The sequence below is a fragment of the Euprymna scolopes genome, chromosome 10 (assembly GCF_053919585.1).
Source record: "Euprymna scolopes isolate OS-2025 chromosome 10, ASM5391958v1, whole genome shotgun sequence".
NCBI classification, from domain to species: Eukaryota; Metazoa; Mollusca; class Cephalopoda; order Sepiida; family Sepiolidae; genus Euprymna; species Euprymna scolopes.
In genome coordinates this window covers 42,164,422-42,178,925 of record NC_136491.1, presented here as the reverse complement: position 1 = coordinate 42,178,925, position 14,504 = coordinate 42,164,422, and the positions used below count along the sequence as shown (strand labels likewise).

General features: G+C 36.0%; 2 protein-coding genes across 2 annotated transcripts in view; one reads left to right on the top strand and one right to left on the bottom strand.

Annotated features, from left to right (window-relative positions):
- Positions 1–2,709, bottom strand: part of LOC145285943 (cell division cycle 5-like protein) — a 78,307-nt gene extending 75,598 nt beyond the window's left edge. The window contains exon 1 of the mRNA XM_080134450.1: positions 2,531–2,709. Coding sequence (XP_079990576.1) covers positions 2,531–2,575 — 45 coding nt within the window. The 5' untranslated portion in view covers positions 2,576–2,709. The remainder of the gene's footprint in view (positions 1–2,530) is intronic.
- Positions 2,710–13,194: 10,485 nt separating this feature from the next.
- LOC145285941 (queuosine-tRNA galactosyltransferase-like) overlaps positions 13,195–14,504 on the top strand; it is a 67,198-nt gene continuing 65,888 nt past the window's right edge. The window contains exon 1 of the mRNA XM_080134449.1: positions 13,195–13,340. Coding sequence (XP_079990575.1) covers positions 13,263–13,340 — 78 coding nt within the window. The 5' untranslated portion in view covers positions 13,195–13,262. The remainder of the gene's footprint in view (positions 13,341–14,504) is intronic.

Below are 14,504 nucleotides of genomic sequence, written 5' to 3'. Positions count from 1 at the left end.
TTACATTGGATTTGAAGACAACCATATTATAGTCAGCTGGAAAGCAGGCCAGCGAAACAGAGTTCCACAAGCATGTAGTTTCTAGGAAAGAAGCTTTGTTCATGGAATTTGCATTTCGATTTAGGCACAGATAGGGAGTAGAGGCAAAACTACCGATGGTCATTATAGCTAAACAAGTGTTTTTTGTGAAAGTTTTGCAAGGGGAAACCATAGATTGAAGCTCAGATGACCACTTGCCATGAAAATAATATTTACTTATGTTTATAAAAGAGATAAGTCCAGAGATAATTAATTGGTTCTTGTCCAGAATTCCCACTACATTAAAAAAACAATAACCTAAGAAAAATCTATATGATGTACGTGCCTGTGACAAAAGGAAACTATCATATTCCAAAAATCACATAAATAGAGCAAGTAGTTTTGTCGCAGTATTAGCTTAGCAATAAAGAGAGACAGATTTTTTTTCTTTTTCTTTATGACAAAGAAGTAACCACTTATTAAGGCCTGGAGGCCACTCATGAACAAGGGTTAATGAGTGTACGATAGTCAATGAGACAATATTGTAGTAATCGTTAGTAGTGGAAATTTGGTAAATTGGATTACTTAGGAGGTTGACTCATCAAGAACTTGTTATTTATGTTGAACTTGAAGATGACCATATTATAGTCGGCTAGAAAGCAGGAAAACAAAAAAGTTCCAAAGGCGTGCAGTTCCAAGAAAGAAGCTTTGTTCATGGAATCTACATTTAAGTTTAGGCACAGATAAAGAATGGATTGAATTACTAATGGTGATTTCAGCTAGACGAGTGTTTTTTGTGAAAGTTTAGCAGGGGGGGAGGCATAGATTGGAGCTCGGACGAGCGCTTGCCATGAAAATAATGATAGAGCAGAGACAGGTTCACAACATCTCTTCTGTGAGAAAGAGGTTGCAGATAAGAGAAAAAAGCATCCCCTACTAGGCTACAAAGTCTATTTTGAACTCTATCAAGGCAGGATAAGGTCTTTCTAGGAGCTCCTGCCTAGATGTGGCAACAGTACTCCATCCTTGAACGTACCTAGCTGTTATATTGGTAGAGAATTACATCAGAAGGTAGATATCTACTGAAGCAGTAGAATGATCTCACCATTTTTCCAGTAACCTTAGTAACATATTTGATATACGTCCCATTTCAGATCAGGAATAACGGTCAGACCCAGAAGCTTGTCAAAACATGGAGCCTCCTCAAGACAAGAGCTATTCATTTCAATTGATGTCAGACGGAGATCAGAGCATTGATGATGGAAAGATAGAAGCTTGGTTTTAGATGCATTAAAATTAACCAGCCACTCCTTTCCCCATTGCACCACATGCTCAAGATCAGAGGAGAGAGAATCAGAGAGATCTTTGTCATTTACGACCTTTGCAGTGTTGCCATAGATGGTACTGTTGTATGCATAAATGTCTACGAATAATCTTAGGATGTGATTTGGGAGATCATTGATGTAGATCAGGAAGAGAGTTGGGCCCCAGGATGGACCCTGAAGAACTCCAGAACTTCGGATTTCTGCCCATCAATCACTACTCTTATGAACCTATCAGAGAGAAATAATTGAATGATCGATTGTTTTGTTTTTAATATCTCCTTTTAAACATAGTAATATATCCAATAATTACGAAAATTCATCGAGTAGAAAGATATTTATAGTTAAAAGTATTTTGTGGGGAAATTTGCATTTTTCGAAGATGTTCGAGAGTAGACCGTGAAGATTGCAGAAACAGGGTACATAGCTCAGAAAGTATATTTTAGATTACATTGTAATGGCGTCCAACCTCCAACATGTTTAGCAGATAGAAATAGGCTTTTGTCTTTATTAAAACACAATAGCAGTTGTTCTGCTTGATGGATTTTCGTAATTTGGGGATATATTAATATTTTCGACAGAACAAGGAATAATGTGTTTTTACTTAAAAGGGCATTTTTAAAAAATCGATCTGTCGCCTCCCTTTGTATAAGCACCAAAAACAAACAAGTCTTCAAACAAACGGAAGTTAGCTATTATTTCAGCACATGTACACATATCAAACGTGTTCCTAAGATTACGAGCGTATTTTAACTCGAAATGGTTCCACTTTTACTAATACTTAACAAAAACAATATTTATTGCCTGTACAAAATATTTTATCGCATTCAAGTCACTAAATTACGGTTTTACCATTTCTTTTTAGTCTTCGTCTCTTTTTGCTCTAAATTAATATTTAACAAAGTGAAAACATTCCAGATTTGCGTGACATCTCAAACACGGAGTAATTCAGACTGGAGTCGATAGTGACTACAAAAATATCGTTATTATTTGAAAGAAAAACAATGTTTTTATACTTCAGAATTATATGAAGTTGTTATATAAATAAACATTTAGCGAAAAATAAAAACAAATTAAAAAAGAAGGAAAAACCTTTGCAACGATAACCCCTAAAACAACTACGTTTTTGTTTTTTTGTCATGGACAATATTTTATTTTTTTTAGGAAAAATTAAATCATTACAATCTTACCTCGGTGTTCCTCCAAACACCACCTTTAATCATAATACGCGGCATGGTGGAAAAGTTTTATGGTAATACTCTGACAATAAAAAATTGTAAGAACAATTTAAGAAAAACGTGTTTATCACTTGAGAATTCCGGTGAACTTCGTCTCTCCTTTTTGTCGGGAGAATTATGATCGAACCGGTGTTAAACCGATTTTTGTCCCTAAAGAAAATAGTTCCGTGGTTGCTTTTACAAACGTGAGTTCACTGATTTTTTTCTTTTTTGATTTTTTTTTTACAAAGGCATCACCACATTATCAAGGCCCAGAGGCCACTCAAGGATAAGGGTTAAAGAGTGTACAGTAGAAATTGGTCAATATAGTAATCATTAGTAATGAAATTTGGTAAATTTAATAACTTATATGGAACGGCTCATCAAGAACTTATTTACTTTAGACTTGAACACAACCATATTGTAGTCAGCCGGAAAGCAGGAAAACGGAAGACAATTCCACAGGCGTGCAGTTCTAAGAAAGAAGCTTTGTTCATGGAATCTACGTTTAGGTTTAGGCACAGATAAAGAGTGGGGGAAATTATTGATAGTGTTTACAACTAGACGAGTGTTTCTTGTGAAAGTTTGGCGAGGGGGGGGCCATAGATTGAAGCTCAGTTGAACACTTTCCATGAAAATAACGATCAGAAATATGTTCTTTTGGGGCGATTTTAAAGTAATACACACGTTTTGTATTTATCTTTTATACGGTACTAGCGGGGGAGGGTGCGGTGGTAAAATACGCTTAAATATATTTTAATTCATGCAGATTTCTTATGTATTATTATAGGGCCAATTCTCTGTTGAATAGTACTGATTTCAAAAGTTAAAAAAAAAAAAAAATGACTGGGGTGCCACCAGCTAGAGGCGCAACCAAAAACATTTAGCGCTTCAGTGCTTCACTCCAGCCACATTCACTACCGTTTGAACTACTGACAGATAGATAAAAAAAAAAAAAAAGATTTAAAATTAAAATACTGCAAGCTATGAATGAATTTGCGCACGAACAAAAGTAATAAAATATGTTGGCAAGTTAAAATGAAGATTTTTGCATTTCAACTTGCTGACATATTTCTGTACGCGTTATTCATCCATCCCAAAAAAGATTTTACTTGTTATAAACTATTCTTTGTGTATGATTACTATTTCCTGTTAATTTCAGGGTTATGTGACCAATAGTTTAAGAGTTTATCGGTTAAATATTTTCACTCAAACACACACAGATACATGCATCTACTGCTTTTTTTTTTTTTTTTACTGTCTATTTATATAGAAGATTAGGTAACATGTGAACCGTTGGGTCAGTATTTGTTTTATCTATCTATCTATCTATCTACCTACTAAAACTTGATATTATTATCTTGTTTGTCATTTTGTCTATCCTCGTACACTATATGATGTTCCTATTTACTTGCCTCCCCACGAGGGCAGAGTTATACACAAGGTTGGTTTTTAATGTGGGGAAAATACAGCTCCCTAAAATGGGTCACTCTGGATAGGAACAAAAATAAAAATGGCTTCAGTCATTAAGGATTTCTCCTCCACTAACCGAGGACAGATAAGGTGAAGTGTAGCATCAGAACAGATAGTACACTGTGATTTTGTCCCGAAGATCAAGAAAACAGAAATGGGAATAACCAGTCACGGGAGATGACGTCACAAATTGCTGATGCCATCCATCAAAAGAGACGATCTGTGACCGTAAGATCGATTAAATAAAATAGAATACTTTTCAACTAACAGCATTTTTGTTTCAGTTTTTTTCTTTTTTTTTTTTTTGTATTGGCATTAAATTTATCTTTTTTGATATTGCTACTCCAGACTTAGAGTTAGTGTTGGGTTAATGGTGGACATGTTTTGGGTTTTAATAATACTAAAAAAATATATAAATAAATAACAGTGAATACCTCCGCTCCATTCCAGTAGTTTTCTCTCAGCAGAAATAAAAAGCATGACTCTATCTGCAAGGTTGCAGCTTCTGATTCCCTACTGAAGATAGTACTGCACTTTTGTTACGGACCAGGATATAATAATCCTAAACCGCTACAAAAGAAAATAATGAAATGAATGGAAGGAAGGAAAAAAACTCAATTGCTGAATAAAATAAACATGTCATTTATTTTCTGTTGAAAATAAATGGTTTAGGTGGAACACGTTTTCAGCCCAGTACGTAGAAAAGGAAAGAGAGAGAAAGGGTGTTGACCTCAGTAAAACCGCGCATGTATGGTAGCAGTCGTCCACGTGGAAGTGTCTTCAGGCCACAAGCTGTGGACGCGAAATTGTCTAGTTGACGAACCAAGGCAAAAGGGAAGAAAGAGGAAGTTGAACATTGTTGTTGGCTTTTATACCAGGGTCAGTGTTCTGACTGCGCATGTCTGGATTTCCTTTAAAGGTAAGTGACGTTGCCCATGTGTGCATATGTGTGCATACATGTGTGTACGTTAGCATGTGTGTGTGTATGCACATGAATTTGAGTGTATGTACGTGAATGTGAATATATGTACGTGTGTATGTGTGCGTGTGTGCGTGCGTATATGTGGGTGTGTGTATGTGAGGAAAAAAAACATGTTCGAACAAGACTCCCCCTCCTGAGGAGAAAAAAAAAATATATATATATATACAAGAGAAACATACTTCGTTTTTTTTTTTTTATGTATATTTTTTTTTTAATAAGTTATGTATTGTTTGAAATGCTTTGGCCAATGAACTTTTTGACCCGTTTTTGTTGTTGTTTGTGGTGTGTTGTTTTTTGTAATTTCTTTGTCAGTTTGTGAGTGTGTATGTTCTTGTATCGGACTAGGAGAAATGTGTAATTGTTAATCTATGAATGCAGGTTTAAGTCTGTCTATTGCAATAGTTCTTTTTTATCTCTTTTTAATATGGCAAAGTACTTTTCACTTCTGTCAAGAACTAGATAAGGTCCGGAATAATTTGGGGCAGAATGTTTTTTTTATTGCATCGTTCCTGATAAAAACGTATTTACAGGTGTGAATATCGCTTGGAACGAAAATGTTTGTGTCTGGCTTTTTGGTTGGGGTAAATTTTAATCGTGACATTTTATGTTTTAAATCCTACAAAAGTTGTCTTTGGGGAAATGTCTGTATTGTTTTCGCAGAATTGTCCCGGTAAAATCAGTGCTGAACCGAAAACTAATTCTACAGGTGTGCTCTGCAAATCTTCCTTCACAGTGTTGCGAATTGCAAGGAGAATGAGTGGCAAATTGTCTGACCAGTCCGCTTTGTTTTCGTTCATAGCCAAAGATGCTTCTAATTGTCTATGAAACCGTTCCACCATACCATTTGCACAAGGATAGTAGGCAGTAGTTTTAATGTGCTTTGTTCCCAACAAATGGTTGAATTCAGCAAAAAGGGTTGATTGAAACTGTGCGCCCCTGTCCATTGTGATTACGGAGGGCACTCCGAAAATTGCTATCCAATCTTGTGCTATTAATTCCATACTTAGTGGAGTGGAATTTAAAGAAGCAATTGTTGCGCGAGATAAAGTGTCAGCTACAACGTTTTCTTGTCATTTTACGTACTGTATATCGGTAGAATATTGAGCTATATAGTCAAGATGTCGAATTTCTCGTGGACCGTATTTGTTGACATGTGCGTGTAGAGCAAATGTTAGGGGTTTATGATCCGTATAAATGGAAAATTTTCTGCTTTCGAGGAGATGTTTAAAGTGCTTAATTGCAAGGTAAATTGCAAGTAACTCTCTCGAGAAAGTGCTATATTTAGTCTGCGCTTTGCTTAACTTGGCAGAGAAGAATGAAATAGGGGTCATTTTGTTGTCGGAAATTTGGTGAATGACAGCTCCTGCCGCTATCTCCGATGCATCTATCGTAACTGTAAGTTCCGTTGTATCGCTATCTTGGATATATGTAAGTTTGGTGAAGTTTGCCAAAGCAGTTTTCGATTGTTCAAAGGCCTGTAGTGCAGGTCCTTCCAAAACTAACTGTTGGTTTTTGGTTCGTTTTTTTAACAAGTCCGTTAAAGGTGCAGGTAACGCAGAACAGTTAGGCAAAAAGCGTCAGTAATAGTTAATTATGCCTACAAAACGGCGTACTTGTCTGATAGATGTCGGTAGAGGGAAATTAGAAATGGCACTTACTTTTTCAGGCAAAGGGGAGATTCCATCCTTGTCGATTAAATGTCCAAGAAATTGAAATTCCTAGTGGCCAAAAACACATTTATCAGTGTTTAGTTTCAGACCAAAATGTGACAGTCTTTCGAAAGTTTGTTCCAGGTGTAGCCGGTGTTCTTTGAGGTTTCTGCTGGTGATTAAAACGTCGTCCACATATGCAAATATGAACGGCAGACCTCTGAAAACTTCGTCAATCAAACGTTGGAAAGTTTGACAGGCGTTTCTAAGCCCGAAAGGCATCCTTAGGAACTCGTAAAGGCCAAATAGTGTGGTCAGTGCAGTTTTATGAATGTCTTCTTCTGCGGCTGGAATTTGAAAATATGCCTTAACGAGGTTCAGCTTCGAGAAAATTGTGGCGCCTTGGAGTCCATTGGTGAAGTCATGGATATGGGGGATAGGATATTTATCCGGAACTGTTTTCGTGTTTAAGCGTCTAAAATCTCTGCACGGGCACAAGGTGGTGTTGTCAGCTTTCTACACCATGTAGAGTGGTGATGACCAAGCACTTTTTGAGGGCCGTATTATCCCCATGTGGAGTAGGTTTTGAAACTCGGATTTTGCCAATTTGTATTTATCCGGTTTCAAGAGTCTGGGGGTTGAATACACGGGCAGTCCTGTGGTCTTAATATAGTGCTTAGCACTATGCTTGATGGGTCCGTGTCTTTAAATGGTTGGGAAAGTTGAGGAAATTTTTGGAATAACCAGCGGACGTGTAAATCTTCGGGTAGGGCAGAACTGATTCCGGTGATTAAAAAGTTCAAAATAGTTCCTCTCACCAAAATCTTTGTTTCATTGTCTGTTAATGTGTGATGAGTCATGTCGACAGACAGGTTGAAATGGGCTAAAAAGTTTGCCCCCAAAATTGGAGTGGTGACGCTGGCTATGGTGAAATTCCAGAAAAAATTCCTTCGCATTCCCAGGTTTAAGTTTAAAGTTTTCTTGCCAAAAGTGGGTATTTTTGTACCTTTGGCTGCTTGTAGGCTGAAAAATTAGGTCCCTGTCGGGTGGCCATGCGGTGTCGGTATGACGCTGATTTTCGCTCCGGTGTCTATTAAAAAGTTATATCCGTGGATTTTGTCATGGATATAAAACAGAATACCTTTTTACTGTGCTCCAGCTACAGTCGTCATTGTTACTGGCTGGAAGGTTCGTTTCCCTGCGCTGTTTTTTTTAACACGCAGGGTGTGGTGCATTTTTTCATGACGCCGCCGAATTTCCTATAGTAGAAACAAACATCTTGTCTATCTCGTGACGTGGACCGGTTCCTGCTTAAACTTCTTTGCCTGTAACTTTGTTGCATGTCGTTGTAGTTTCTGGGATGATGTCGACGTGTTTGAAGTACATCGGCTAGCTGCTTTGAAACTTTTTAACCGTAGACTTTATTTCGGCTAATTCTTCATCTCGGTTTTGGTCAGGTTGCCGAATGTTTAATTCCATGGCTTTGTTGTAGGAGTCCGTCTGTTGAAGTTGCATTTTGTTTTTTTGTTTTTTAGAGAAAAATTATTTTTCGTGCGTACCGTAGAATTTGTGTGGAAGAGTTTTCTTTACACCGCATGTTTCGTTCATACACATTCATTTCATTTTAAATTAAGGGGTCACCATCGTTTGTTGTGGACCAGGATATAATAATCCTAAACCGCTACAAAAGAAAATAATGAAATGAATGGAAGGAAGGAAAAAAAACTCAATTGCTGAATAAAATAAACATGTCGTTTATTTTCTGTTGAAAATAAATGGTTTAGGTGCAACACGTTTTCAATCCAGTATGTAGAAAAGGAAAGAGAGAGAAAGGGTGTTGACCTCAGTAAAACCGCGTATGTATGGTAGCAGGCATCCACGTGGAAGTGTCTTCAGGCCACAAGCTGTGGACGCGAAATTGTCTAGTTGATGAACCAAGGCAAAAGGGAAGAAAGAGGAAGTTGAACGTTGTTGTTGGCTTTTATACCAGGGTCAGTGTTCTGACTGCGCATGTCTGGATTTCCTTTAAAGGTAAGTGACGTTGCCCATGTGTGCATATGTGTGCGTACATATGTGTACATTAGCGTGTGTGTGTATGCACGTAAATGTGAGTGTATGTACGTGAACATGAATATATGTATGTGTGTGTGTGTGCGTGCGTGCGTACATGTGGGTGTGTGTATGTGGGGAAAAAAAACATGTTCGAACACTTTCACTGAACAAAATGGCCTGAAAAAAACTTCAACCCCTTTGTTGGTATCACTCATCAATGTCAGAGGTTAATGAGTGCATTCTTTTTGAAGAACGTGGGATTGTTCCATCAAAATTACAAACTTCTGTATTAAAACAATTTCATTTTGCATATTAAGGTATTAGCAAGATGATGACATTAGCACATATGTCTACTGGCCAAACATGTATGAGCAAGTAGAACATCTGAGTCATTGTGGACTAAATTGATGTGTAAGATGGACGATCATGGGAAAGTTACCAAGCTGATATAAGCTACTCCTTATAGCAGCCAAAACTTTTTTTTTTCTTTTTTTTTTACATGGGGGTCACCACTTATCAAGGCCCAGGAGCCACTCGGGGATAAGGATTATTGTGTGTACACTAATCAGTGGGATAGTATCGTAGTAATAGTTAGTATTGGGGATTTGATAGGTGTCATTACTTAAAGGGGCGGTTCATCAGGAATTTGTTTGTGTTGGACTTGAAGACATTCACGCTGAATTCGGGGGGGGGGGGGGAAACAGGCAAGCAGCAGAGAGTTCCACAGCCGTGCAGTTCTGAGAAAGAAGCTTTGTTCATGGAATCTACGTTTTGATTGAACTTGCTACAATCACTGGCAGGAGCTAAATCTCGCAGCTAGAGATTTGAAATCCATTTTTTTCTCCCGGGTTTGTCCAATTACAAGCCAGCTCTCAATCACGTGACTGAGTACATACAAGGTGAAATAACAAACCTTTTTCCTCTTTCTCACTGGCTCACAGGGGCACTCTGGTTAGTAACAAAAATAAAAAATGCATGTCATGAAGGATTTCTCCTCCATTAACCGAGTCCAAAAAAGTGTAGTGTAGCATCAGAACAGATACTACACTTTGAGTTATATATATTTTTTATTTAATCTGAAAAGTTTACAACCAAAACAGTAATAAACAAAAATCAGGCACAAGGCCACTCAAAAATTGGGGAGGGGATGTTTATGATCATCCTCGTCACTGTAGCTTTGCTAGTCTATGCTTGATCCTCGCTAAAGTTCTCATTCACCACAATACCTCAAGCACACCGGGGGTCGCCCTACCTAAGATTCCCAAATCATATCGTGTGTGTGTGTGTTTGTAAACATAAAATTTTATAAAAAATCGTTTGTTTCATTTTATTTCATTGGCTTGGGATGGGGAAAAAAGTCCAAAAAATATAAAAACCCTCTGAATCCTCTCTAGGTGGTAGAACGCCCACTGTTTTCCGGCTTGATGTTGGCCGAAAACAAGCAAGTTGCTCTATATGAGGCTGAAATTCTAGGCAGGAGCAAAGAAACTGAGGTTGGGGGGAGGAGGTATGTGAAGTTTCTCCAAGATTGCTTATTGGCGGGCCGAACAAGAAAGGATCTGTGTGTGGGTATCTTGGGGGTTTCCTATCAGAGATGAAGGGGGTCACTCACTCAGCTAGCCTCCCCGCATTCAAACTTGCCAAGTTAAGAGCCATGGTTGGTTAATTTCCTATTCAGTGTCACCCACAGTTCCAAAGTTCTCTGGTGAGAGGACGCCGATGCAATGCTCCATGCTTAGTGTTGTCATACTACACTTTGATCTTCACCCGAAGGCCAAGAAAGAAAAAAGGCAACCTTTTTTTTTTATTTTCTATATCACCGATGTTTAAAATCAATTTTATTTGTAAAAAATATTTACAATTTCATTGGAAAAAGAGATGGATAAGATTGGAAAATGAAACAGCAAAAAAAAAAAAAAAAAGATGGAAAGATAAAAAAACAAAACTATTCGATTTTGAATTATTTATTCTCAAAATGGAATATAAATACAATATTTACAAATTAGATACAAGATCATCAAAAGTGAAATATCGTTGGTCAACTTTTCTTTATCCTACTCGAAACTAGATGCATTTTGACCCATTCATCCCAGACATGTTCTTTTCATTCTTCTACTATTTGTCCATCACTTTCAGTTTAGCTGTCACCACAATACCACATTTACTCTATGGGCTATGCTTTTGATCATTAAAACAAGTGGGGAGTAATTGGCATTTTTTGAGTGACTGAGGAGTGCGCATAAATAACCAAAATAAATAATAACTTAAATAAATTAATAAATAAAATAAGCTTGTTATTATTTATTTGCCTTGATAAAAAAAAAAAACAGTTTTAGCACTGAAATACTAGAATGTAAGGCTAGCTTTGTCTGCTTTTTCGTAGTAGTGACAAATCAAGGTTGTTGATCGTGCAAATTATTTGTGCACTACTTTTCATAAGCTTTCTTGGGGAACTTTTTAATAAGTACGTAAAAATTAAAAATCTAATATAAAATGATTCAGTTTATTTGTTTCTTACTAAATATCAAACCAAAGTAATCAAAACTACGAGACTGATCAACTATAGAACCCCCCACCCCCATTTTTGAAAGTTGTAAAAAAGACAAAAGGTATGTTATTTCATTCAGTTTTTTAAGTTATACATATATGAGAAATATTTGGAATCGAGTTTCCCTTTGCTGTTATTTCAGATCATTTGAAACCATAGCAGCAAGTTTTAGTCTCTCCTCCATAAAGGCCAGAGCTTTTGGGGAAATATCAGATATTTTGTAATTCATATGCAAAACTAAGAAAACAAATGACTATGATTGAAACATTTTATGGCTCTAAAATAATTGCAACATTTGAAGAGTTTAAATAATTAAAAATAAGTTTTGACACTTTTATCTTATGGGCTTGATAGTAGACACATGAAACTCTAATCTCCTCTGAAATAATCGCTTGGTGTACCGTTCTAATGACTTCCAGAAGGCCCCATGGAAGTCTCCTTGTGTGATCGTGTCAATGACCCTTGTCACAGCTTCTTTCATCTCCTTGTCTCATAACAACAGCCTCTAATGTTTTCCTTGAGCTTATGGAAGAACAAAAAGTCACAGGAAGCAAGGTCTGTAGGGAGGATGAAGAACCGTCTTAATGTCCATCTTGATCAAATAATCTGTAACAAATCCCCCGCATCTTCAGTTCCTCGCAAATTTTTGTGTGTACAGTTCCCACACTGACATCAAACTGCGCACTTATCATCGCTATACACACACGACTGTCCTTATCCATGAAATTCTTTATTTAATCAATCAACTCTGGTGTTCTGATTTCCTTACTCCTCCTACACCTCTCATCATCCCTCACAGACACCCTGCTTTTCTTGAATCTCTTATGCCACTCAAAAACTGGTGCTTGATTCATGCAAGATTGTCCAAAAACAGTCTGAAGCACTCCATACGTTTCTGTGACATGTTTTCCTAGTTTAAATCAGAATTTTATTGCATATCATTCATCTAATGTGTCCTCGCGTCCAGATTGCATTTTTGAAATTCATCATCTGTGACAATCAGGCTTTAGTAGGATGTATTCCAATTCCTGCTGTGGCTGTTCATTTGAACCTGAACTCATAAAAAATGGTCAGTTATCTCATAAGATATATAGCAATAACATATTGCATTTGCAAGAGTATACGACAATTTTAAATGCCTGTACAAAAAAATGTCTGGAAACTTATTTAAGGCACCTTGTATATAAACCCATTACTTATTTTACTTATCTTGAAGTTGTAAATAAAAAGTGAACATAAAATCAATATTTTATGTTTGTTTTTTTAAATTAAGGTTTTTTTCTCAGTAATATATACTATAATTAGTTAAATTACAACGAAAAAACAGAATTCTAAAAAAAATATTTTTTAAGATTTTTTAAATAGAATAAAATTCCACTATTTCGCGATATGAAGTCTAAAGTTTAAACATAGATTTTTTTTATTAAGGTTTTCCAATTTTTTAAAAATATTTTTATATATATAAAAAAAAAAAAATGACTATTGGCAATTATAAAACAGCAAATTCAATTACAACTTGAAATTATTTTAATTGTTAAAAGATGTTTATTTCTAGGGGGTCAACTTGATGTTAGCGCCTATTTTGAAAAAATGCACACAGGTATCTAATAAAATTAATACAACAATAGCAAAAAAAAAACGTTGCTTCCCTGATTCAATTAAAGTGACTAGCGGGATACGTAAGAAGTATGTACAATTATAAGATAGACACAAAATGGTGACGTGACTGATAGTGTGTAAATGTTGGTGATTTCACACGACAATTTGGATATCCCTTTAAAGACAGTAGAAAATTTGGACTTTGTCATCGGTATTGAAAAACAGACAAAACTAGTGAAAATGGCCGCCTCACTTGGGAGCCAACATCTTCAAGATAATTGACTTTAATTATCTTTTTTTCTTTTTCTTTTTTTTTTTATCGCCGTTCTTTCAGCTTTTGTAAAGTTCAAGCACTAGACTAAATTTATTTGATACGAAACTGTTTGCTTAAATGAATACTAAATGACAGCCGGTGTATGGCCAAAAAGTTCCCATGTTTATTTTTACGCAACTTTATTAGTCAATAAAATGTCCGATGTGGTAGGTAGAAATTATTTATTTTATTTGTCGCCAGATTTATTCAGAGGTTTTTTAATAATAAAATCCAGAATTTTAATTTAAGCTTAAAATTTAAATTCTGAATCTCATTTATAAAAGCTCTGATAAAACTAAATAAATGAAACATTGTTATAAAATTAAGACTTATTGTGTATGCGATGTGCATTTCAGATTTGAGGACAATTTTTGTTTTCATTTTTGAAGACTTCCACTTAGAATAGGAGAAGACAATTCAAGTTTAATTTTGTAAAAAAAAAAAAATGTCACATATATTCCAATAACTATTTATAAATTTGGTAAATGTTACTTTTAACTGTAATACAATGCTGACCATTCTAATTTGTTTTCAGGGGTTTTTGAGGTCACTGAAAACGAATCTGGCATTTAAACCCGTCGCAAATTTATCGTTCTTTTTTTCAGTTTTTAAGACCTTTTTCTAGGGAATATTTTCGTAAGGGTAACTGTCATTTTGTAGCTGTTGTGCGCATTCACCTCCTCCCCACCAAAAGCTGAAAACGGAAAACTGCCATGTCGTCAATATATTCCACCACCATTGCGTGAGCACATGAATAAAATAAATAAATAAAAATTATAAAAAACGCAATTGCACGTGGATACATATTTTCACCCACGGTAACTACGCAAAAAATAATGAATAACGGTAAAGGTGCAGCTGCAGACCTACCCTAAAAAAAAAAAAAAAAATTACCGCTACTAAGTAGCGGTAATTTTTAAGTTTATTTTTAAGGGGCGCTACTATAGATTTTCGGAGGTGCTGAAAACGGAAATAACGTTTAAAATTCCAGGAAACAAGTAGTTTCAAAAATATGAAGAAATTATAGTTTCAAAAAGTGGGGGGGGATATGCGCGCTTGCGCATACAACAATGGCCACCACTTATAACATAAAGAATTACATTGCTTAATATCGGGAAAACTTCTTATTTGCGAAAAATTTAAATGCCATAAAACCCCTTTAAAACAGGTTTTTTTTAAAGGTAGGTTTATGTTGGTCTACCAGGCCACAATTACCCATTTTACGTTGACCAACCATCAATATATTCCATGTGTTTTTGGGTTTTTTTTACATAGGAGTAACCACTAATCAAGAACAGGAGGCCACATGATGGTTGGTAATCTCCAAAAAT